Source organism: Cervus elaphus, chromosome 19, assembly GCF_910594005.1.
Source record: "Cervus elaphus chromosome 19, mCerEla1.1, whole genome shotgun sequence".
Classification (NCBI taxonomy): Eukaryota; Metazoa; Chordata; class Mammalia; order Artiodactyla; family Cervidae; genus Cervus; species Cervus elaphus.
The window spans coordinates 52,840,836-52,866,578 of record NC_057833.1 but is presented as its reverse complement, the minus strand read 5'-3'; the positions used below and the strand labels follow the sequence as shown (position 1 = coordinate 52,866,578).

Here is a 25,743-nt window from a genome sequence, read left to right as displayed (position 1 = left end):
TACTCCAGTTCTTCTAAGTGAACTTCTTGCGCACAGTAGTAGGTGTAATTGTCATCTGAATTAAATTCACCCATTCCAGTCCATTTTAGTTCACTGATTCCTTAAATATCGATGTTCACTCTTGTCATCTCCTGTTTGATCACTTCCAATTTGCCTTGACTCATGGACCTACCATTCCAGGTTCCTATGCAGTATTGTTTTTTTACAGCATTGGACTTGACTTCCACCACCAGACACATCCACAACTGGATGGTGTTTTTGTTTTGGCTCAGCCTGTTTGTTCCTTATGAAATTTTTTCTCTGCTCTTCTGCAGTAGCATATTTGGTACCTACTGACCTGGGGAGTTCATCTTTCAGTGTCAGATCTTTTTGCGTTTTCATACTGTACTGTTCATGAGGTTCTCAAGGCAAGAATACTGAAGTGTTTTTCTATTCCCTTCTTTAGTGGACCACATTTTGTCAAAACTCTCCACCATGATCCATATGTCTTGGGTGGCTCTACACAGCATAGCTCATAGTTTCATTGAGTTAGACAAGGTAGTGATCCATGTGATCAGTTTGGTTAGTTTTGTGTGATACAATTGCAAATGGTATTGTATTCTTAATTTCTCTTTCTTGTAGTGTATAGAAATGTAACAGATTTCTGTGTATTAATTTTGTATCCTATAACATTACTGAATTTATATATCCTAGTAGTTTTCTGGTGGAGACTGTAGAATTTTCTATGTACAGTATATTGTCATCTGCAATGAGTGACCATTTTACTTCTTCCCTTGCAGTTTGAGTCCCAGATGGGTATGTACAGTTTCTTGGTGAGCCCTGTCAATATACTCATCCCTGAAAAGAGAGGGTAGTGATTGATACTGCTTCATTTCAAGTGGGTGGAGTGGAAGTTCACCTTGCCACTGTACTCCAGTGACATCAGGAGATAAAGGAATCATAGTATCAATCACTTCTCCCTGCACCACCTTGTTTTGCCTCATTGATGTGAATAGTGGTTCAGCTACTATTAGGATTCTCTGATATGATGTGGTTGCTGACTAGCCCTGCTTCACCCACCTTGTTCAGTCTTGTTGCTGTCAAGTGGAAGTTAGAATTCTGCTTCCAAATTATCACCTTGCTGACTTGGGGTGCTAGGAGGGTGTGAGTGAAACGTAATGATAACTAGCCCCACCTTATACTACCTCATTCAAACTTGTTGCCACTGTACTCCAGTGCTGCCATATCTTGTTGGAGAAATTAAAATAACTTCCTTATACTGGTAAGAGGATAGAAGATCAACTGCTGATTTAGACTCAATAGTACTACCCCATCAGGGTTGTATCGCTGCCCCTGCCTCACTGCTGTGGAGATGGGAATTCAGCATCCTGCTTAGTGCACTGATATAACCTGGCAGTGGAACAAAGTGCTACCTGCTTCTTCCAGGCAGGGGATGGGTGATTAGCAATCTGCTTGTGTCCTTAAATACCAGTTGCTATAGGATTTAAAGTGTACTCTCTGCATGGCAGGAGTGAGATGAGGTAGATGATCAGCTCCCTAGTCAGCCCTCTTGAACTCCATGGAGTGGGAAGGAGGAAAGTATGGTTTTTTCCCTGTTGTTTGGATAGAATAGGATGGAGAATGCCACAGTTTGCTTTTAGCCCACCCTCTTCTCAGTCCTTTTGGAGAATAGCTTTTCTTGGATTTTTTTGTTTTTGTCTTTATTTTTCACCTGTGCTAATTGGTGGTACTGGGTTGAAAACTTCTGCAGTGCCCTGTCTAGCGTATATGGGACACAAAGGAAACTCAAGGAACTCACTACTGTGTCATTCCATAAGTCCTGAGATGCCTAGACATTTCTTTCTTTCTTTCTACCTCAGAGTTTACTTTTGCTTGTTTATAATGTTATCTCCAGGGTTTTTGCTCTTGTTTTCAGTTATGAAAGACAGAAACTGGGAGTAATAGGGCTGTTCCCTCTTGGCAGAATTGTAATTCCCCATCTCCAAATTTTAACATGTGTTTTTCTTCCATTCAGCTTGAATTCTTTTCTAATTTCTACTTGTTTTCTTTAACTATGGGTTATTTATAAATGTTTTATTTAGTTTCTGAATATTAGAGATTTTTCTAGAATTCTTTCATTATTGATTTCTAATTTAATTCCTTTGTGGCCAGACAGTATATGAACTGAATCCTTTTAAATTAACTGAAGCTTGTTTTGTGGCCCTGTCTGTGGTCTATCATAATAAATGCTAAATGAATGAGAATTTTGAAATGAATGAATATTTTGCTGTTGTTGGTTGGATTTATCTGTAAATATTAATTAGGTAAAATTGAGAGTGTTGTTCAAATTTATATTTTTGCTGATTTTTTAAAATCTACTTCTAATAACTGAGAGAGTGGTATAGAAATTCCCCACTATCATTTTAGATAGATCTGCTTATCCTTGCAGTTCTATCAGTTTGTTTTGTTTTATTTCATGTATTTTGAAGCTCTGTTTTTAGTTGTATGAACAGTTAGGAATGTTAAGTCCTTTTGATTAATTGACTCTTTACATTATGAAATGACCTTCTTTGTCTCTGGTAATATTCTTTGATCTGAACTTTACTTTTTCTGATATGAATATAGCTGCTAAAGCTTTATTTTGATTAGTATTAGCATGGTGCATATTTTTCCATCTCTTTTATTTTAACCTATTTGTGTCTTCACATTTAGTGTATTCTTAGAGGCAGCATATAGTTGGATATTGCTTGTTTCCCTAAGTTGACCATCTCCATGCTTTATAATTTTTTATTTACTTTTATATTAAAAATAGGCTTATGTTTTAACATAATATATGTTTTTAAGAGATGTTACTTTTCTTTTTAGAGAATACATTTATCAGTTTAAATTTCACCTTTCAGTATTTTCATATAGTAAATTTGACTTTTTTCTATTAATATACAGTTCTATGAATTAAATACAAGTATACCTCATTTTATTTTGCTTTGGGGTATTCATTTTTATAAATGGAAGGTTTGTGGTAACTCGTGTCTTCAAGTCTATCAGCACCATTTTTCTAATAGCATTTGCTCACTTAGTGTCTCTGTGTCACTTTTTGTTAATTCTTGCAATGGTTCAAGTCATCCACCAGCAAAAAGAGTGTGACTCACTGAAGGCTCAGATGATGTTTAGCTCTTTGCAGCAATTAAGTATTTTTAATTAAGATATGTACATTGGATTTTTTAAGACATAATGCTGTTACACACTTAATAGACTACAGTATAGTATAAACATAATTTTTATATGCAATGGCAAATCAGAAAATTTGTGTGACTTGTTTTACTGTGACTATTTTCCTCTATTAGTTTTATAGTTTTAGCTTTTTAATTTAAGCTGTGATTCATTTTGAGTTAAGTTTTATATATGCTATAAGGATCCACATCACTTTATATGTGGATATTCAGTTGTTGTAGTAATATTTCCTAAAAAGAAGTCTATCTCCATTAAATTGTCTTGATATCCTTGATGAAAATCAGTTGACTAAATATGTGAGGATTTACTTCTAGAATCTCAATTCTGTTCCAGTTAGCTATATGTCTACTCTATTTCAGCACATCATTGGTTTTGATTTCTATAGCTTTCTATACATTATGAAGTTTGAGTCTTCCAACATTATTCTTATTTTTTAAGGTTTTTTTTTTTTATGTATATCCTGGGTCTCAAATATCCATATGAATTTTTGTCTATTGTCTACTTCTGCAAAAATCATTGTCTTATCTATTTCTGCAAAAAAAAAAAAAAAATCCAGCTGGGATTTGGATAGGGATTTCTTTGATTCTGTATTTGGAGAGTATTGCCACCTTACCAATATTAAGTCTTTTGATCTATGGGCATTAGATGTCTTTCCACTTGTTAGGTCTTTAATTTTTTTCATTAATGGTTATAGTTTTTAGAATACATGTTTTGTACTTCTTTCGTTCAATTTATTACAGATTCTTTTATTACTTTACTACTGTAAATATAATTATTTTCTTAATTATTTTTGGATAGTGCTTTGTTAGTATATAAAGTTGATTTTTGTACATTGATTTTGTTACCTGCAGCCTTAATATTACCTCTTTTATTAGTTGTAATGATTTTTCAGTGTATTTCTTAGGATTGTGTGCAGACATACCTTGGAGATATTGTGGTTCCAGACCATTGCAATAAAGCTAATACCACAATAAAATGTCATATGAATTTTTTGGGTTCCCAGTGGATATAAAGTTATGTTTACACTCTGCTGTTGCCTGTTAAGCATGCGATAGTATTATGTCTGAAAAAATAATGTACGTGCCTTAATTGAAAAATACTTTATTGCTTAAAATGCTAATCATCATCTCACAATGCAGGGTTGCCATAAACCTTACATTTGTAAAAAAGCTCAGTGTCTGAGAAGTGCTAAAAAAGTAAAGCACAGTAAAATAAAGTGTACCTGTATGTACAAGATCATGTTATCTACAAATAGTTTTAGTTCTTCATTTCTAATCTGGGTATCCTTTATTTCTCTTGTTCAGTTGCCCTGGATAAAACCTCTGGTACATATTTGTCTCATTCCTTGTCTTAGAAGGAAATTATTCATTGTTTGAGTAGTATGGCATTAGCAGTAGGTTTTTTGTACATGTTCTTTATCAGATTGAAGAAATTTCTTTCTATTGTTAATTTATTGAGAGTTTTTACCAAGAAGGTGTACAAACTTTTTTCAAGTACCTTTTCTCCACCTCTTGAGATGACCAAGTAATTTTTGTCTTTTAGTCTGTTGATAATATATGTATTACATTAATTGATTTTTTGTTGTTAAACCAGTGTTGCATTCCTGGAGTAAATCTTATCAGATCATAAGAAATGACCCTTTTTAGATGTTGCTGGATTCATTTTTATTATTTTTTGCTAAGTATTTTTATGTCTGTATTAGTTAATTATTAGTCTTTAGTTTTCTTTCTTTGTAATATCTTTGAATCTGGTATCAGGGTGAAAGTGAAGTCCTCAGTCGTGTCTGACTCTTTGTGACCACATGGACTGTAGCCTACCAGGCTCCTCCATCTATGGGATTTTCCAGGCAAGAGTTCTGGAGTGGGTTGCCATTTCCTTCTCCAGGGGATCTTTCCAACCCAGGGATTGAACCCGGGTCTCCCGCATTGCAGGCAGATGCTTTACTGTCTGAGCCACTACTGGCCTAATAGTGTCTTATGGGAAGTGTTTTCTCTTTTGATTTTTAAGAGAGTTAATGAAGAATAGGTAGTAATCTTAACTTCTTAGTATATTTCACCAATGATGCCATCTGGGCTTTTCATCCTGGATAGTTAATTACTAAATCAGTTGCTTTAAAGGACTATTCAGATTTTAAAATTTCTTTTCTAATCAGTTTTGGTAATTTATGTATTTCTAGGAGTTTGTTAATTCTTCTTCTATACTATCTAATTTGTTGACATATAGATTGTTTATCATATCCCCTTATAATCTTTATTTTTATAAGATTTGTAGTCACATTTTTAGTTCCTGACTAATTACTTGTGTATTCTCTTTATTTATGACTTCCCTGGTGACTCAGATGGTAAAGCATCTGCCTACACTGCAGGAGATCTGGGTTCTATCCCTGGGTGGGGAAGATCCTCTGGAGAAGGAAATGGCAACCCATTCCAGAACTCTTGCCTGGAAAATTCCACAGACTGAGGAATTATCTAATTTGTTGGCATATAAATTGTTTATAATATCCCCTTATAATCTTTATTTTTATAAGATTTGTAGTCACATTTTAAGTTTCTGACTAATTACTTGTGTATTTTCTTTATTTAAGGTTGATGTAGCTAAATGAATTTTGCTGATTTTTTTTAAAGAACCAACTTTTGCTTTCACTGATTTTGTTTATTGTTTTATTTTCCATTTTATTTATATCAGCTCATTCTTTTTTATTTCCTTTCTTCTGATTGCTTGGGTTTAGTTTTCTCTGCTTTTATTGTTTCCCATGTGCAATTTTAGATTACTGAATTGAGATTTTTTGTCTGTGTATAGATGCTTATAGCTCTTAACTTGTGTCTGAGAACTGCTTTATCTGTATCCCCTAAGGTTTAGTATGTTGTGTTTTAATTTAAAAAAAAAATATTGAAATACAGGTGTGTTACAATGTGTTAGTTTCTGCTGTGCAGCAAAGTGAATCAGCTCTTTGTATACATATGTCTCCTCTCTCTTGTTTAGTGTCGTATGTATATGTTTTCTATCTGTTTTCCTTTCTGTAGTTAATTTCTAGATTTCTTTCTTTTCTTTTTTTTTTTTTAGAAAAAATGCTTGGTGTATTTTTATCCTTTTGAATTTGTTTAGACATGTTTTGTGACATAGCATGCACTATGTCCTGGAGAATGTATTATATGCACTTGAAGGATGTATAGTCTGCTGTTAGGGGATGTAAGTCCTCTGGATGCCTAACTTCAGTTGGTCTAATGTGTCATTTAAGACTACTGTTTCTTTAGTATTTTTTTTCTGGATACTCTATTGATATAAGGCACTATTCAAATCCTCTACTATTATTGTCAGTTTCTTCCTTTATATCTGTCCATATTTGCTTCATATACTTATGTACCATTATATTAGCTGTATATGTGTTAATGAATGTTATATCCTCTTGTACTGATCCTTCTATCATTGTGTAGTTGCTGAGTCATGTTCAACACTTTGCGACCCCATGAACTGTAGCCTGCCAGGCTCCGCTGTCCATGGGATTCTCCAGGCAAGAATACTGGAGTGGGTTGCCGTTTCCTCCTCCAGGATTAACCTAAGACATCATGATAAATATTGCTCTTGAAAGAGCAAATTATTTTCCTACTTACAATTTTTTGCTAAAGATCTGCTATAAAAATAATTTATTCTCTCTATATTTTCCTGCTACAGTAATGCTAAAACATATCTATAGTCTCCTCAAACCTCAGGTATTAAGAGCATATTATTCTGTTTGAGTTGGAACACTGCTTCACATAGTCAACATGTTTTTTTAAGGCACTCTAAGAACTCTCAAGGATAGTAAAAGAAAAACATTATGATTGCCTACAGATCTTTCAGGTATTTTTCCCCTCAAATTTTTCTAAATTAAATGTTGTGTTAACTGGTTTTTCTTTGTTTTCCATGGTACAGTCTTTAAGTTATTTTTCTTTTACTTTGAGCCACTCCTTCATTTTCAACTTGCTGAGCAGGCAGGCTTTTCGTTTCCATGGAAAAGAATTCCTACAGCTGCAGGTAGGCATTCTTATTCCACCAATCTTTTGTTGTGCCGTTGGACCCAGTGACTTAGGTGGAACAGTACAAGGTATTCTTCCATGATGGATATGATATGGTAATAAGAAACTGGGATCTAACAGGATCCAGGGAACTGAGAGGCTGGAAGGCACACCAGGAAGTCTGCAGTGTGTTTTATGTAAATCATATGCTGTCCTAGTAACTTTTCCATCAGAGGTTTTGTAGATCAAGAGTGAAGAATCTTCTGCTGCATGAGACAAGTAGGAACCGTCCTGCAAGCTACTTATTTTCTTAGAATTATATAATGCCTTTATTTTTCCTCTGTGGTAGATCTTGTCTAATACGCGTATTGCTAACCCAGCTTTCTTGTTGTTTTCATTTGCATGAAATGTTTTTTACCTATTCCCTCACTTTCAGTCTGTGTGTGCATTTAGCTCTGAAATGAGTCTCTTATAGGCAGGATATAGATGTGTCCTTCTTTTAAATACAGTCAGCCATCTGGTATCTTTTGACTTGAGCATTTAATCCATTGACGTATAAACTGATTATTGATTGGCATGTATTTATTGACATTTTGTTTCTTGTTTTTTGTTTTATGGGTCTCCTCTGTTCTTTTCTTGTGGTTCAGTGATTTTTTTTTTAGTGCCATGCTTGTGTTCCTTTCTCTCTTGTTTTTGTGAATCTATTGTATGTTTTTGATTTGTAGTTAACATGGGATTTATATATGTTGATCTATATGTCAACTTGTTACAAAGTGGTAGTCATTTAAGCTTAAACACATTCTAAATGATCTACATATTTTACTCCCTTCCCCCATGTTTTTGTTTTTAATGACATATTTTACACCTTCATATTTATCCCTTAATTGTTTCTTGTAGTTGATTTTACAATTTTTGTCCTTTAATGTTCACATTATCTTTTTTAAGTGGTTGATCCATAGTCTTCACTATATATTTGCCTTTATTAGTAAGATTTTTCCTTGCCTATGAATCTAGTAAAGTAATGCTCAAAATTCTCCAAGTCAGGTTTCAGCAATACGTGAACTGAGAACTTCCAGATGTTCAAGCTGGTTTTAGGAAAGGCACAGGAACAAGAGATCAAATTGCCAATATCTGCTGGATCATCAAAAAAGCAAGAGAGTTCCAGAAAAACATCTACTTCTGCTTTATTGACTACACCAAAGCCTTCGACTATGTGGATCACAATAAACTGTGGAAAATTCTGAAAGAGATGGGAATACCAGACCACCTTGACCTGCCTCTTGAGAAACCTGTATGCAGGTCAGGAAGCAACAGTTAGAAATGGACATGGAACAACAGACTGGTTCCAAATAGGAAAAGGAGTACATCAAGGCTGTATATTGTCACCCTGCTTATTTAATTTATATGCAGAGTACATCATGAGAAACGCTGGGCTGGAGGAAGCACAAGCTGGAATCAAGATTGCCGGGAGAAATATCAATAACCTCAGATATGCAGATGACACCACCCTTATGGCAGAAAGTGAAGATGAGCTAAAAAGCCTCTTGATGAAAGTGAAAGAGGAGATGAAAAAGTTGGCTTAAAGCTCAACATTCAGAAAACTAAGATCATGGCATCTGGTCCCATCACTTCATGGGAAATAGATGAGGAGACAGTGGAAACAGTGTCAGACTTTATTTTTTGGGGCTCCAAAATCACTGCAGATGATGAATGCAGCCGTGAAATTAAAAGACGCTTACTCCTTGGAAGGAAAGTTATGACCAACCTAGATAGCATATTTAAAAGCAGAGACATTACTTTGCCAACAAAGGTCCGTCTAGTCAAGGCTATGGTTTTTCCAGTGGTCATGTATGGATGTGAGAGTTGGACTGTGAAGAAAGCTGAGCGCCAAAAAATTGATGCTTTTGAACTGTGTTGTTGGAGAAGACTCTTGAGAGTCCCTTGGACTGCAAGGAGATCCAACTAGTCCATCCTAAAGGAGATCAGTCCTGGGTGTCCATTGGAAGGACTGATGCTGAAGCTGGAACTCCAATACTTTGGCCACCTCATGCGAAGAGTTGATTCATTGGAAAAGACCCTGATGCTGGGAGAGATTGGGGGCAGGAGGAGAAGGGGACGACAGAGGATGAGATGGCTGGATGGCATCACCAACTCGACGGGCATGAGTTTGAATAAACTCTGGGAGTTTGTGATGTACAGGGAGGCCTGGCTTGCTGCGCTTCATGGGGTCGCAAAGAGTCGGACTCAACTGAGCAACTGAACTGACTGACTGACATTAATTCTTACTTCTTACCATAGCCATTTCTTTTCCACATAGGGAAGACTCTTTAGCATTTCTTTTAGGCTCAATTTAGTATTGAACTCTTTTAGTCTTTGCTTGTCAGAGAAAGTGTTTTTATCTCTCTTTCATTTCTAAATGATAATCTTGTGGAATAGAGTATCCCAGGTTGTACGCTTTCCCCTTTCAACTCTTTAAATATATCATGCCACTCCTATCTGGTCTGCTAAATCTGTAGAAAAATCAGCTGAAAGCCTTATGGTGTTCCCTTGTGTGTGACTTTTTGTTTTTCCTTTGCCACCTTTGCAATTATCTCTTTATCTATAAGTTTTCCCATTTTAGTTATAATATCTCTTGGTGTAGGTCTCTTTGGTTCATTGTTTGGGGTCCTCTGTGCCTCCTATATCTGGATGTTTTCTTCAGGCTCTAGAAATTTTTAGCCACAATTTTATCGAACACATTTTAAACTCCTTTCTCTATTTTTACTTTTTGGACCCCTATAATGTGAATGTTAATATGAATGCTTGATGTTGGCTCAGTGATCTCTTAAACTATCCTTACCTTTAAAAACTTTTCTTTTTCCTGTTATGCTTGGGTGGTTTTCATTTATTCTGTCTCACAGATTGCATGTACATTTTTCTTTGTCACCTAGTCTGTTAATTCCCTCTAGTATGTTTTTCATTCCAGTTGTTATACTATTTTTTAAAAATATAAATTTATTTATTTTAATTGGAGGCTAATTACTTTATAATATTGTATTGGTTTCTTTTTCTCTGACTGGTTCTTTTTTATATTTTCTAGTTCCTTGTTTAAATTCTCACTGTGTTCATCTATTCTTTTCTCAAGTTCAGGTCAGTTCAGTTCAGCTGCTCAGTTCTATCCGACTCTTTGTGACCTTGTCGACTGCCACACGCCAGGCTTCCCTGTCCACCGCCATCTCCCAGAGCTTGCCCAAATTCATATCCAACGAGTCAGTGATGGCCATCCAACCATCTCATGCTCTGCCGTCCCTTTCTCCTCCTGTGTTCAATCTATCCCAGCATCACGGTCTTTTCTAATGAGTCAGTTCTTCGCATCAGGTAGCCAAATTATTGGAGCTTCAGCTTCAGCATCAGTCCTTCCAATGAACACCCAGGACTGATTTCCTTTAGGATTGACTGGTTTGATCTCCTTACAGTCCAAGGGACTCTGAAGAATCTTCTCCAACACCACAGTTCAAAAGTATCAATTCTTTGGCACTCAGCTTTCTTTATAGTCCAACTCTCACATCCATACATGACTACTGGGAAAACCATAGCTTAACTAGATGCACCTTTGTGGGCAAAGTAATGTCTCTGCTTTTTAATATGCTATCTAGGTTGGTTGTAACTTTCCTTCCAAGGAGCAAGTGTCTTTTAATTTCACAGCTGCACTCACCATCTGCAGTGATTTTGGAGCCCAAGAAAGTAAAGTCTCTCACTGTTTCCATTGTTTCCCTGTCTATTTGCCATGAAGTGGTGGGACCAGATGCCATGATCTTAGTTTTTTGAATGTTGAGTTTTAAGCCAGCTTTTTCACTCTGCTCTTTTACTTTCATCAAGACGCTCCTTAGTTCCTCTTTGCTTTCTGCCATAAGGGTGGTGTCATCTGCATGCATATCTGAGGTTATTGATATTTCTCCCAGCAATCTTAATCCCACCTTGTGCTTCATCCAGCCCAGAATTTTGCATGATGTGCTCTGCATATTGTTTAAATAAGCAGGGTGATAGCCTTGAAGTACTCCTTTCCCAATTTAGAACCAGTCTGTTATTCCATGTCCGGTTCTAACTGTTGTTTCTTCCATAGATTTCTCAGGAGGCAGGTAAGGTGGTCTGGTATTCCCATATCTTGAAAAATTTTCCACAGTTTGTAGCGATCCACACAGTCAAAGGCTTCGGCGTAGTAAATAAAGAAAATGTTTTTCTGGAATTCTCTTGTTTTTTTTATGATCCAACAGATGTTGGCAATTTAATCTCTGGTTCCTCTTCCTTTTCTAATTCCAACTGGAACATCTGGAAGTTCTCTAGTCTTTCCCATTCTATTGTTTTCCTCTGTTTCCTTGCATTGATCACTTAGGACGACTTTCTTCTCTCTCCTTGTTATTGTTTGGAACTCTGCAGGTTTTTAAAGCCATTTAGGAAGCTCATCTTCCTGATTCCAACACAATGGCTGCGGTGCCCAAACCCCTCACTCCTCAGGGAGAACCTCCCAACCTGTGATATCCCCTTCTTTTTCTGTGCTTCCTGCTAGGCACTGGTCCTGATCACTTTGCCTTCCTCACTACCTGACTCTATGTGGATCTTTCTTTACACCCTTGGTTGTAAAAGAGCCTTTCTGCCAGTCTCTAGTTTATTTTTAGCAAGCCTCACATGTAGATCTATTTTTGATGTATTCAATAGGAGGAGGTGAGCTCAGTGTCTTCTACTCCACCATTTTGATCTCTCTCCATTTCTTTTATTAAATGTATTTTGTTTTCCTGATTTTGTTCAATTGTCTCTCTGTGTTTTCTTGCATTTCATACAGTTTAAGATGATTATTTTACATTCTTTGTCAGGCAGATCATAAATCTCCATTTCTTTGGAACCAGTTATTAGACCTCTATTACTTTCCTTTGGTGGTGTCACATTTGCATAATTCTCTGTTGTCTGTGTAGCCTTATATTGGTGTCTGTGCATTTGTGGAAGCAAACACCTTTCCAATCTTTACAAACTGGTTTCTTGAGATGAGAACCTCCTGTCTGTTTCCTGAGCTGATAGGATTGCATCCATAATTGCTGTTGTGAAGCATGCATGGGAGTTAGTTTTTGCTGGGTCTACAGTGGCATCTATGACTTGTGGGCATGGTACTGGGTCTTGGGCTGGTATGGATGGATCCCTTCTGGTCCCTGGGTGGATGTGACTGCCTGTAGTACCTTGTTCAGTAGGGTAGAACTGGGACAAGAGTCTGCTTTAGGGTCCATGCATGGGTTCTCAGCCAACAGGTCCTTGTGCTAGGAGAATGTATGGTATATTGGGCCCTCTCAGAATTTCTGAGAGTATAGACAGGAGTCTGTCCTGTTGGGTATATTTGGTAGCAGGACTGTTCACAGACTGCTGTTGGGAGGGACTGGAATTCAGTGTAGGGCCCTTTCAGATCTCCAAGTAGGAGTGTTTCCCACTGGGACACTGGTCATTCAGGATTGTTGTAGACTGGCAGACTATGGATATGAGGAAGCTAGAGTCATATATAGGGCTTTTTCAGAAACTCCAAGGGGCAGAGACAGGAGTATCTTTTGTCTAATCTTTGTGCCAGCAGAAATTCTAGCATACTGTGGCAGTGAGGGGTCTTGAGCTGAGTATAAATCCTTTTTAGGATTTTAGAGGGCCCAGACAAGCATGTTTCCTAAGGGGTTCCTATGCCAGCAAGATTGTTTCTAAACTGTGGCTGAGACCTGCTGGAGGTCTGTTAGGGGGCCGTTTCAGAATCAACAGTCTAATGAACTATACCTTACTTCCAGGGGCTCTCCTCCAAAGGTGGAGTGAGCTGGAGCTGGTTCAAAGCCCACTTCCTGGTCTACAGCCAGGAACAAGTTCTTGATTATGCCTGTTAACCTGATACATGGATAAATGTGACTCCTCTGGATCTCTTGACATATGGGATTTGCAGGTGACAGACCCCAGAGCCAAATGGGATTGTAGCTGAATTCTCAGAGGAACAGAGCTATTTCTGTTTCTATAGCTGAGACCACAGTCAGTGAGTCAGCTGCCTAGAGGCAGTTCTATCTCCTCAGTGGAGAAAATGGACTGCACCTTCATAACCTCCAACCTGGATCCTGAAGTTCCTGAGAATGCACTTTGGTCTGTGCATGCAGATGCAAAATTATTGTTGTTGAGGGGGGTTGATGTGTGAGGGACATCTTATTCAGTCATTTTCCTGGCAAACAATGCTGTATAATATAATTTTCATTAACTAAGGCCATGATTTTTCAACCCTTTATTTACAAAAATAAAGGTAAATAATAAGCCAAATGTTGGTTGCTAAGTAGGTTAGTTTTTTTCTTTGCACATTAATATTGATGCTAATTAAAATGTTAGAATCCTTGACTTTTATTATTTTAGACTTGGAAGACCTGGTGTTGATTGTTATTGTCAACATGAAAGTGGTGCGGCTGTCCTGCAACTCCAATTCTTGATCAATGAGGTAAGGATCTTCTTGAATATTTATATCTCACACACACATTGTGTAATTGTTTTAATAATATTTTTCTACATGCTTAAAGATATATACATATGAAATATTATTCATGGTGACATTTTTCGTTAAAGACTGCACTCCTGTATTTGTTAATTTATTAAATTTTAAAGGAAAAAATTTGTATTACCAGAAGATCCTGTTATTGTGATTATGTAGCATAATTTATAGATTAATTGTTCAAGTGGTTTTTAAAAAATTACTAAAATCCTTTGATTGCTGTACTGACCATTAAACTTTCACTCTGCACTCTCCTTTCACCAATTTGTTTAATCATCTAGTGTTAATTTTCATGTTTTGTCTTTATCTTCCATTAAATAATCTTTTCAGTTTTATAATTTGAATGTCTTTGTTTGTATCTTTATAATCATTTGTTGGTATATGAGTGCATAGCTATTTTGACAATTGGCTGCCTACCCTATTCCTATTTTTATAGACCTATGGTGATGAGGAACTCCCTAAAGACAAAGTTTGTAAAGCTCAGAAAGTGTAGTTGAAGGCTGCTTAAGGCCTTCTTGACTCATGTTTTTACAATGGATCCTTTAGTATTCTAGAACTCTTTTATGTTATGTGAGTCAGTAAATACAAAAATGTTTTAAGAGTTTATGCCATACCAAATTTGAGCACTTAGCAAATTAGTCAGTATGTTGAGAGAAAAACATGAGGTATCATTGGTCATTTTCTTATGGCATGAATGATGATCTTTTATTTGATAGCTCTATGTATTTGCATATATATTTATATATATATAAATTTCTAAGAATTTTTACTCATAAACATGGGTAAAATATTTCATATAACTTTGTATCAGTGATACCTGAGATATGAAAAATTTATGATACTGAGACATGTCCACATTTTACTTTTCTTGACTCAAAAATCTTTTTCAGAAGGCTCTGAGATTCTTCTTATTGACAGACCTTGCATATTTCATGTGGTAGGCATATTTACTATGGGGCACCAAAATGAGAGAGGGAAATAAAGAAGAGCAGGGAAAAGATTTTTTTAAATATTTTATTGTAATAGCTAGTCATTAGTATCTAGAATGACAGCCTTCTTGAAATCTCAGTGTTACACTGTAGCTCCCAGAGCAAACTCTGGGAGATGGTGAAGGACAGGGAAGCCTGGTGCGCAGCGGTCCATGGGGTCGCAAAGAGTCAGACACGACTGAGTGACTGAACAGCAACAACTTTGCAGCTCCTAGTTAAAGATCTCAGTCTTTCAGGCCTTCTGTATAGATGTTTACTGGTAATCGTAAATTGTTTCCAGGTGATTTTCTCTGTGTCCTGTCCTCTGAGAATTGTCTTCAAGGCCTTAAATTTGCCTCTGTGCTGTTACATAACTAAGAATAAATAAAGACATGCCTTCAAAACTGACAAGCCTGCCAGTGTTTATGTTGTCTATCCTCAACTACTCACCTTGATCTGCCTTTAAATTCAATTTCTGTACCTTTTCCCAAACTTCCCAGCCTCTGACCTCATGACACGTGTTTTTATTCAATTTTTAATCTTCACAGGTCTTCATTAGCAGTGCTTCTTATAGATTTGTTTTTGTAAATGAGTCCTAGACACCCTGCTGATGGGTGTTATGTCTCTGCTGGCACTGTTACGTTCAAATGTTCTGTTTACTTCCCTTAAATGCTGTTATCTCCTAGTTTTATCATAGCATTATTAGTACTGACTTCCTTCCTATATTATATATTCATCTATTACACTAAGATATTATTAAACATTTGCTGGTTTATTTTACTTTCATTGCCTTTGGCATAGTATATGTGTTTCGTATAGCACGAACTACATTTTATTAATTTCATGTATCATGAAATGATATTATGTTTTATTCATTTTGTGTATCATGGTCTATCGTCACCCTGTCCCAAATGAGTTTCTGCCTTCTTGAGAAATGAAGTCACTGCTCTATAATTCAGAAAAATTGTAGCTCATCAAGTACTTCTAAGAAATCCTAATAATTTTCTAGTTTGAATATGTAAAGTATTTGAGAACAGCTTACAAATAAAGCAAGCATACAAATACAAAAATCCTCAAGGCATGTATAGGATTCATTTTATTGCATGGAGTGTAATTACCTGTGAGATCATGTTAAAATATATATATCAATGTATACCTTTTTGAATATGTGTAATTTACATATTTATGTACAAATACGCAAATTACATTTTAAAACATTTTAATGGTTATACTCTGTTATGATTGTTGTTTTAAAAGCTATTTTTCTCTGAGACTAAAATCATAGTTACATATTGAATAGTGTCACGAGAACCATCACGATACATGAGCATCTGTTTGTCTTAGGAATTGTTACGGAAGTGTCATTTAGATTCCTATATTCATTAATTCCTAAAGAAGAAATAAATTCTAGGAATTTCGGTATAGCTCTTTCTAGCATTTACATGGGCTAATCATTTTGATATCTGTGGTTGAGTTAATAAACTATGAAAGCTTACGTGTAACAGAGTACTTTGAAAAATATAAGAAGAATTTTAGATATCTCAGGACTGCCATGATTGTGCAAGATCAGTTTTACAGAACACACTCAGTACTCTAGAGTAGCTTCAGGCTCTGACATAGGGCAAGCACTGACATTTTTTGCTGGGAAATTCATAATGGGAAAAGTTCTGACATAGTTTTAAGATGATCTTAGTTAACTCTGAAGTAAGTAGTTTAAATACATGTATAAGAAGTCATACATGGCAGCTAGTTTTCTGCCCATGTTGTGTCTGCCATACTAATAGGTAGACCCCATCCTATTTTAAATATTTGAAGTAGGATTCATTTGTATTTGGAGGCTTTGTATAAAAAGGCTCTTATTATTTTTGTAGTTATACTGAATTCTTGTTGGAAAAATGTTTACTTTTACTACAAATGTTTTCTTTTGTCACAGATGAATCTTCTTGAACTGTGAAGACAAATTAAATTATATCAAGTATAAACTTTTTAGGAAGAATATGTACATCTCAACTGTATAGAAAATTTTTAGAAATGGTGAATTTTTATGTGATTAGATTGCAGTTTTAAAACTAAATTGGATATTTGCTTCTCTGTAGAGCTACATGATATATATATATATATATATATATAAATAGTAGAAACAAAAAAGAATAGTTTTTCACAAAGGAAATATAAGAAATCTTTAATAGTTACAATGATGCTTATAATAATAATAATCCCTCTATTGATAAATGCATATTCCTTGAGCTAATCATTCTCACCAATCCATATGTGGTAGTTTACCTCCTTCTTCTACTCTTAGCATTCTTAGGCTTCCTGACTGAAATATGTTCATTGTATTTTCTTGTATTTCTACATTATATAAATACAAATAAAGAGCACTGAAAAATTCAGTACATTAGTTTAGGTTTTGCTTCACAAAAAACATAAATTAAGTAAATCACTCATTTTGTCTTCATTTTGTTCCAGGGTGCTTTGGTCAGTGCAAGTTCAGATGATACACTTCATTTGTGGAACCTTAGACAAAAAAAGCCAGCTATTCTTCATTCTCTCAAATTTAACAGAGAACGGTAAGAATGTAAGAGTTACACAATTTCTTAATGTATAAGAAAATGATTTGCTGAACAGGATTCAGGTTAATTTTTGAAAAAAATTTTAAAATAATTTTAATAGCTCTAAATATTTATGCTTGCTTTTATAATAGTTTATTTATATAGAAAATTCATTGATAAAGATTCAATCATCTTCTAGTGGAGAACTCCTAGCATTCTTCTCTTCTCTGTAAACCAGAACTTCGACAATTGATACGTTCTCGTTCTTGGGCCAGGGTGCTGAAAACTCAGTCCTAAAATTTAAAAGCAAGTAAATACTGAATGTATTTCTACACTTTTTGATCTTGGAAGTTACCTCCTACACTTTCACTTTTTTGCTTAAATTTTTTTTTTTTTACCTTAAAAAATGTGAGACAGATTTTAGACATCCAAAATTGTTGGTACTAACTGTTGAGCAACATTATACATTCAAGATTAACATTTTCAGAGATGATTAATTGATCAGAATTCAAATTCTTCCACTTTATAGTGAAATAATAATTGGAAAAAAATTAACAGATATGGAACAATTATTAGAACGGATATGGAAGAATTATTAGATTTTATTTGTAACTGTACAAAATTTTAATGTTTCTAGTGTTTGTTTCAACCAGAGCTAGAATATCACAGACATCTACTTAGCTGATAATCCATCTCAAGATGAAGTAAAATTTGTATTTTATTAACCATCTCTGTTATTTAACTATCAAATGACTTGATTTTTTTTTATTATTTGGGAAGCTGTCAGGCTTTTTGCAGTGATTATGAAGGGCTAGCACAGGAAAATTTGATATTAAAGAAAGAGAAAGAAATCTCTGAGAGGTAAATTTACACAAATTTGCAAGTACTAGTCACAACTGAGGTAGGTAGATAATAGAGACAGTCACTGCTGAGAGCTCAAGAAAGTACTTATTTTATTTTGTTGAATGGTTATAGTTCATATGGAGTCATCACCATGTAGGCAGAGCTTAATGAAGTAAAGGTTTTTATAGGTTTGATGAAAAGAAAGAATGGCATCTATACAGACACTCATTTTTCTACCGGGAACTTTTTCTTCTCATTTGCATATTACTTAACCTTCAATGTTCTGAGTAATATTCATGAGTATTATATCCACAGTATTTTGGAATTCAGCATCAATGAAAGTTTTTATTATATCCAGTATTTTTTTGAGTGGAGAAAATTTGTATTTTAGCTATTTGCTAAAACTAGGTAGAACTTCTTCCTTCATATTCAATCTAATTTTGGTTTATTTTATCTTAAATTTTAAAATAAGTAATGTAGCAGAAACTTCATGATATGAAAAACTGAAAGATCAGTCAAGAGTTGTTATATGTTTCCTTGTATCTTTACTACTAAAAATAGTACCTACTCAGGTATTGCCATATTGATTTTATCTCTTTCTCTGCTTGTAGCATTTTTTGTTTGTCAATATTTTGAGTAGATCTGGCCCTACAGTTTTATGTAGATAAGCAGAACAAGTTTTTTTCCCCTTACAACTGGATTGTTGAAGGAAATGTTCTGGTTCCTTTTAAAGCCATTTTGGGGAGAAGAAATGATTAGTGATGTTTTCTGATTATAATTTTATTAACTCAATTGAGGTGTATTTAACTGGTAGCAATATAAAAGCAAGCTGACAGATTTTGGACAAATTTAAACACTGGGAACTTTGTAGGGATTACCTATATTTTTAATTAACTTTTGTTGGAATATAGTTGCTTTACCAATGTTGTGTTAGTTTCTGCTGTACATCAAAGTGAATCTGTTATATGTATACATATATCCCTTCTTTTTTAGATTTCCTTCCCATTTAGGTCACCACAAAGCACTGAGTAGAGTTCCCTTTGCTAAACAGTAGGTTCTCATTAGTTATCTATTTTATACATAGTAGTGTGTATATGTCAATCCCAAACGCCCAATTCATCGCAACACCCCTTCCCCTTGGTATCCCTAAGTTGGTTCTCTACATATGTCTCTCTATTTCTGCTTTGCAAATGAGTTTATCTATACCATTTTTCTAGATTCCACATGTAAGTGATTTTGTGTGATATTTGTTTTTCTTCTTCTGATTTACTTCACTCTGTATGACAATCTCCGGATCTATCCACGTCTCTGCAAATGGCACTATTTAGTTCCATTTCATGGCTAAGTAACAGTCCAGTGTCTATGTGTACCACATTTTCTTTATCCAGTCTTCTATTGATGAACTTTTAGGTTGCTTCTGTTTCCTGGCTATTGTAAATAGTGCTGCAATGAACATTGGGGTGCATGTATCTTTTTTTTTTTTTCACAAAGAGGATTTTATTGATGGCATTTTTATTTCCCTTCCAAAAAAACCAACTGGAACTAAAGGAAGTAAATGATCTCAAACTTTTATTGTCTTCATAATAAAACAAAATATGAAGCTCAAAATTGGATCACTTGGCCCTTTCTCTTCTTATCGCCTCCCAACTCAAAATGCTTGCATCTCTTAATAGCCAGCATTCTCTTCGATCTACAGTTGGGCTCAACGCATTCAAGCCTCAGTACAATCTTCTTTGTAGTTTTAGCCTTTTTCCGGAAAATCGGCTTAGTCTGCCCACCATAGCCACTCTGCTTCCTGTCATAACGCCGCTTTCCCTGGGCATATAAAGAATCCCTGCCTTCTTGTACTGTGTCACTTTGTGGGGCTGGTGCTTCCCACACTTCTTACAGAAAGTCCGGCGGGTTTTTGGAACGTTCACCATGGTTGCGAGAGTGATACCAGCACAAAGAAAAGTGCATGTATCTTTTTGAATTATGGTTTTCTCTGGGTTGTATGCTCAGAAGTGGGATAGCTGGGTCATATGGCAGTTTTGTTTGTAGATTTTTGAGGACCATCCGTACTGTTCTCTGTAGTGGCTGTACTGATTTACATTCCCACCAACAGTTCCCTTTTCTCCACATTCTCTCAGCATTTATTATTTGTGACTTTTTGGTGATGGCCATTTTGATCACTGTGAGATGATAGCTCATGTAGTTTTGATTTGCTTTTCTCTAATCTTAATAATTAGTAATGTTGAGCATCTTTTTATGTATTTGTTGGCCATCTCTATGTCTTCTTTGGAGAAATGTCTATTTAGATCTGTGCAATTTTTCATTGGGTTATTATTTTTTTATATTGAGCTACATGAGCTGTTTATATATTTTGGAGATTAATCCCTTGTTGGTTGCTTCATTGGCAAATATTTTCTCCCATTTGAGGGCTGTCTTTTTGTTTTGTTTATGGCTTCTTTTGCCATGCAAAAGCTTTTAAGTTTAATTAGGTCCCATTTGTTTGTTTTTATTTTCATTACTCTAGACAGTGGTTCAAAAAAGGTCTTGCTGCAATTTATGTTGAAGGTGTTCTGCCTGTGTTTTCCTCTAAGACCTTTATAGTGTCTGGCCTTGAATTTAGATGTTTAATCCATTTTGAGTTTGTGTTTGTGTATAGTGTTAAGAAGTGTAATTTCATTCTTTTACATGTAACTATCTGGGGTTGCCTATTTTAATGCTTACAAAAACATGATATTTATCATCTTGAGAGATAAATTATGTTAACATTGAGAATAATCATTAATATCACTATTTATTGTGGAGAGAATAAAAATCCTTAAATGTATGGTGAAGGCAAGGCTTAAGTCAACAAAGGAGAATTTAAACAAGCATTTTTGGGAACACTAAGTCCTCCTAAATAGGCCATTTAACTATACAAATTTCTATATACCTGTCAGCTGAAAGACAGATATACAGTGTGAGAGTTGTGAGTGAAGTTTTATTGAGGGTCTTACTGGGAACTATATGGCCTGGAAGATAGCCTCTCAGATAGCTTTGAGGAACTGTTGCAAAAAAGGTACTGAGGAACCAGTATTTATATTAATTTTTTTCACTGGAAGAAACATAGAGTCAGGCATAAAAGATTATTGCTAATCAAAAAGAGAAGACATCTTAAGTTAATGATGTAAGTGCTTCTCTATGTATGGGAAGATGTAAGAATCTGGGACTGTTGAAATTCTTTCTTAGATATGAATCTTAACTGTCTTTGGGCCATATATCCAAAACAGAATGCTCCATCCTGTTTTTCTCTCTCCTGAACTACCCTCTGGGTATACTTGCAGTGAGTTGTTGCAGCTTAATCCTTGTATGACTGGAATGTTGGGCAACATTCTTTCATATCCTTATGCTTATGTAATATACATATATACATATTTAGTTTACATAGTTTGTAAATTTTAGTGTTTCTTTTTTTTTTTTTAAATAGAGCACCTTCAATCTTTGGTTTTATAATCTTTGAAGGTGGCAACCAGGCTTAAATTGTTGATGACCCTTGGGTCCTCTCATATCTTACTTTATACACCTAAATATGGAAGAAAAACTTTTTATTTCTGTGATGTATGATCTGAAAAATGAGTAAAATTAAGCATTCACCTTTTAAGGCATATTAGCAGTCATTACTATCACTGATCATAAATTGTGTAACATTGGGGAAAGCCTAGAATTATTTTATATGGTTTTCAAGTAAATTTCAACAGTGAGACTATGATATGCAGATCATAAAGTATTTGTACTTATTATATCAGTTTATTCTTTTTCTATTTGTGGTATTCTGATAATTAATATCATCAAAACATTTCTAAGTAATATTAGTTAAATTTCCAGGAAGAAGTATTTTGTTAAGAACCTTATTTATGAAATCTCTAGCAAACTTGACCCATCAGTGTTGGCTTTAGGAACTATTTATAACCCAAATTTTAAAAACTATATTGCTTTATAGAGATAATATGGACTATTTCTCTTTAAAATTTTTCTTAAGTTATTAACATATTTGCCTGGTTAGACATTCAAAGATAAAAAACATATGTACAGTGAAGGATCTTTCTTCTTACATATAAGCAAATGTATATGTAATGTAATTTTCTATTTTTTGTATTTATAGACAAATATGAAAGTATCACACATTTCTGTTATACAGGTTGTAACATGCAAACGGTTTTGTACCTTGTTTTCTCTCTATATATTCTCAAGACCATTCCTTATCAACACATAAAATGTTTCCTTATTCTTTTCTTGTGTATGTATGCAAATATTACCAAACCGTCAAGACTGTGTAAATATTAATTGTATGCCTCAAAAGTAACACACAGTTCAAGAAAGAGAAAATTACTAAAACCACAGAAATCCCTCTGTGTTAAATAATTATTACCTAACCCTCAAATGTAACAAACACTATTTTGATTTCAAAAGTTATTGTTTTTGACGTTTATAGAAATGAAATTATACATATACAATTGTTTATATTTGGCATCTTTTGCTCAACATTATATTTGGAAGTTTCACTCACATTGCATGTAGCTGTAGTTTATTATTTTCATTGTTATGGGTATTCTTTGATTTGGTTAACCATAATACTTCAATATATCCTGGTTGTATTTTTGTATTTCCATTTAACTTTTAGAAATTGCTTGTCATATTCCACAAACACATTTCCTGAGATTTTGATTAGAAACATCTTGAAGCTGTAGGTCAGTTTGGGGAGAATTGACATTGCCTTGATGATGTAGAATGGCAGTATTGTTTGATTGTCGTTGACAATGATGACATTGATTCATTGGAAGAATCACAGACAGGGAATTGAACATGGTATTTATTATATCCCACCACTTACTTAGATATTCTTTGATTTCTCTAAATAACATTTATAGTCTTCTCTTTAGAGATCTTCTACATTTTTGTTGTGTTTAGTCATAAGTATTTGATAGTTTTAAATACTATTGAAAATTGTACATAATGATAAAATGATAGTATATCTAATGTAAGTTGTACATGATGATGATTAAATTATATATGTCATTTTCTGTATTATTTTTGTTAGAATATAGAAATATAATTTGTTCCTTTTTCTATATTCTGTTCTGTGGCAGTGATTTCCACCATTTTGTCCTCAGGGTCATTTATCTGATCTTCTGCTGCAATTATTCTGCTATTGATTCCTTCTAGTGTATTACTCATCTCTGTTTGTTCTTTAGTTCTTTTCTGTCTTTGGTAAACACTTATTGGATCTCCATTATTTTTCCTAGATCTTGGATCATCTTCACTATCGTTATTCTGAATTCTTTTCCTGGAAGGTTGCCTATCTCCACTTCATTTAGTTGTTTTTCTGGGGTTTTATCTTGTTCCTTCATCTGGGACATAACTTTCTGCTTTTTCACCCTGATTTACTTTTTGTAATGTGCTTTTTGTTCTAGCCACTGTGGGACTGTGGTTATTTCTTGCTTCTTCTGTCTGCCCTCTGATGGAGGAGGCTAAGAGGCTTTTGTAAGCTTCCTCATGGGAGGGACTGGTGGTGGGAAAAACTGGGTCTTGCTAATGGCAATCCACTCCAGTATTCTTGCCTGGAAAATCCCATGGACTGAGGATCCTGCTAGGCTACAGTCCATGCGGTCACAAAGAGTCGGACACGACTGAGCGACTTCACTTCCCTTCTTCGCTCTGGTGGGCAGGGCCTTGCTCAGTAAAGCTTTATCCAATTATCTGCTGATAATTGTTGTGCTCCCTGCCTGTTAGTTGTTTGGCCTGAGGCAACACAGCCCTCTGTCTATGGTCAGGTTAATGGCGACCTCCAAGAGGGTTTACTCTAAGGGGGACCTTCCCAGAGTGCTGCCCCTGTCCCTGTGGTAAGCCCCTGCTGACCCACACCTCCACAGGAGACCATCCAACATTAGCAGATAGTTTTGGTTCAGTCTCCTGTGGGGTCACTGCTCCTTTCCTCTGGGTCTTGGTGCATGCAAGATTTGTGCCTTCTAAGATTGGAGTTTCTGTTTCCCTCAGTCCTTTGCAAGTCCTATAAGCAAATCCTGCTGGCCTTCAAGGTCGGATTCCCTGGGGATTCACAGTCCCTTTGTTGGATGCCCAGGCTGGGAAGCCTGATGTGGGGTTCAGAACCTTCACAACAGTGGGAGAGATTCTTGGGTATTACTGTTCTCCAATTTGTGGGTTACCCACCTGGCAGGTATGAGATTTTATTTTATCCTGATTGTGCACCTCCTACCGTCTTTCTGTGGCTTCTTTGTGTTTGGACATGGGATGTCTTTTTTGGTGGGTTCCAACATTTTCCTGTCAATGGTTGTTCAAGAGCTGGTTGTGATTTTGGTGTTCTTGCAGGAGGATATGAGCACATGTCCTTCTACTCTGCCATCTTGAACTGGAAGTCCCTGGAAATGTAATTTATTTTATATGTTGACCTTCTATCTAGTGCCTTTGCTTAAATTAATAATTCTAATAGCTTCCTGTAGACTTTCCTAGGTACACAGTCATCTTCAAATAATAACAGTTTTATTTTCTTCTTTATAGTTTTATATGTATTTATATTTATTTTTATTATTATACTGGAGTTAAGACCTTGTAATAGTTATTTACTGCTATGTGACAATATTATCACAAACTCAGTGGCTTAAAACAGCATGCCTTTCTTATCTCAGAGTTTCTGTGTCTGGAAACTAGGCGTGGCCTAGATGAGTTTCTGTATCAGGATCTCACAAAACTACAGTTAACATGACTTTCAGGGCTGTGGCCTCATCTGAGCTTTGATTGGGAAATGATCTAAACCAAACTTATTTGGTTATTGGCAGCATTCTGTTCCCTAGGAAGTTGGTGGATTGAAGGCCTTAGCTTTCGCTGGCTGTTGACCAGAAACCACTGTCAGTTGCTTGCCATATGTCTTTCTCCATAAGCCAGATGACAACGTAGCAGCTTCCTTCTTCAGAGCCAGTAACAAAGAGAGTCTTCTGATAAGATGAATGTTACAGTCACATGTAATTTAGTCATGAAAGTGATATCTCATGACTCTTGCCATATTCAGCTGATTAAAAGCAAATCACAGGTCCTGTACACACTGAAGGGGAAGTGGATTTATGCAAAGGCAAGGATATCAGGAAGTGGTGATCATGGGGACAGCATTGGAATCTGTTCGTCATCGGCTTCCAGTACAATATTGAATAAGAAATTCAAGGACAATGTTTATTATTTCATTATTTAGTATATATTTGCTGTAGGTTTTTAAATAGATACTCTTTGTTATCAAGAAGTTTCTTTTGCTCCTAATTTTTATAAGGATATATTTTTTAAAATTATGAGTGAATGCTGAATTTTATCATGTTCTTATGCATCTATTGTGATCATGTTATTTTTTCTTTTTAAAAATCTGTTAATGTGGTAAATGACATCACTTGATTTTTTGCATATTAAATGGCTTATATTCCCAGAATAAATATAACTTTTGTGATATATTAGCATTATTATATGTGCTCCATTTGCTAATGTTTTGTTAATAAGTTGTTTAAGAGTTTAATACTATGTTAACAAGAGCTTAGCATAGAAATTTCCTTTCTCTGCTAGGTTCTCATATCATAGTTATTTTCATCTTATAGAATGAATGGGGAAATGTTTCCTCTTTTCTA

At 35.2% G+C, this 25,743-nt stretch overlaps 1 protein-coding gene and 1 pseudogene across 11 annotated transcripts in view; one reads left to right on the top strand and one right to left on the bottom strand.

Annotated features, from left to right (window-relative positions):
- Positions 1–25,743, top strand: part of STXBP5L (syntaxin binding protein 5L) — a 327,812-nt gene that overhangs the window by 59,285 nt on the left and 242,784 nt on the right. For 10 of the 11 annotated variants that reach the window (XM_043874859.1, XM_043874853.1, XM_043874861.1 and 7 more), the window contains exons 4-5: positions 13,599–13,680; positions 17,169–17,269. In XM_043874859.1, coding sequence (XP_043730794.1) covers positions 13,599–13,680; positions 17,169–17,269 — 183 coding nt within the window. Of the gene's footprint in view, positions 1–13,598; positions 13,681–17,168; positions 17,278–25,743 lie in introns of those variants that run through there. The other variant, XM_043874862.1, reaches the window with a different exon arrangement.
- LOC122675775 lies at positions 19,644–20,018 on the bottom strand (annotated as a pseudogene).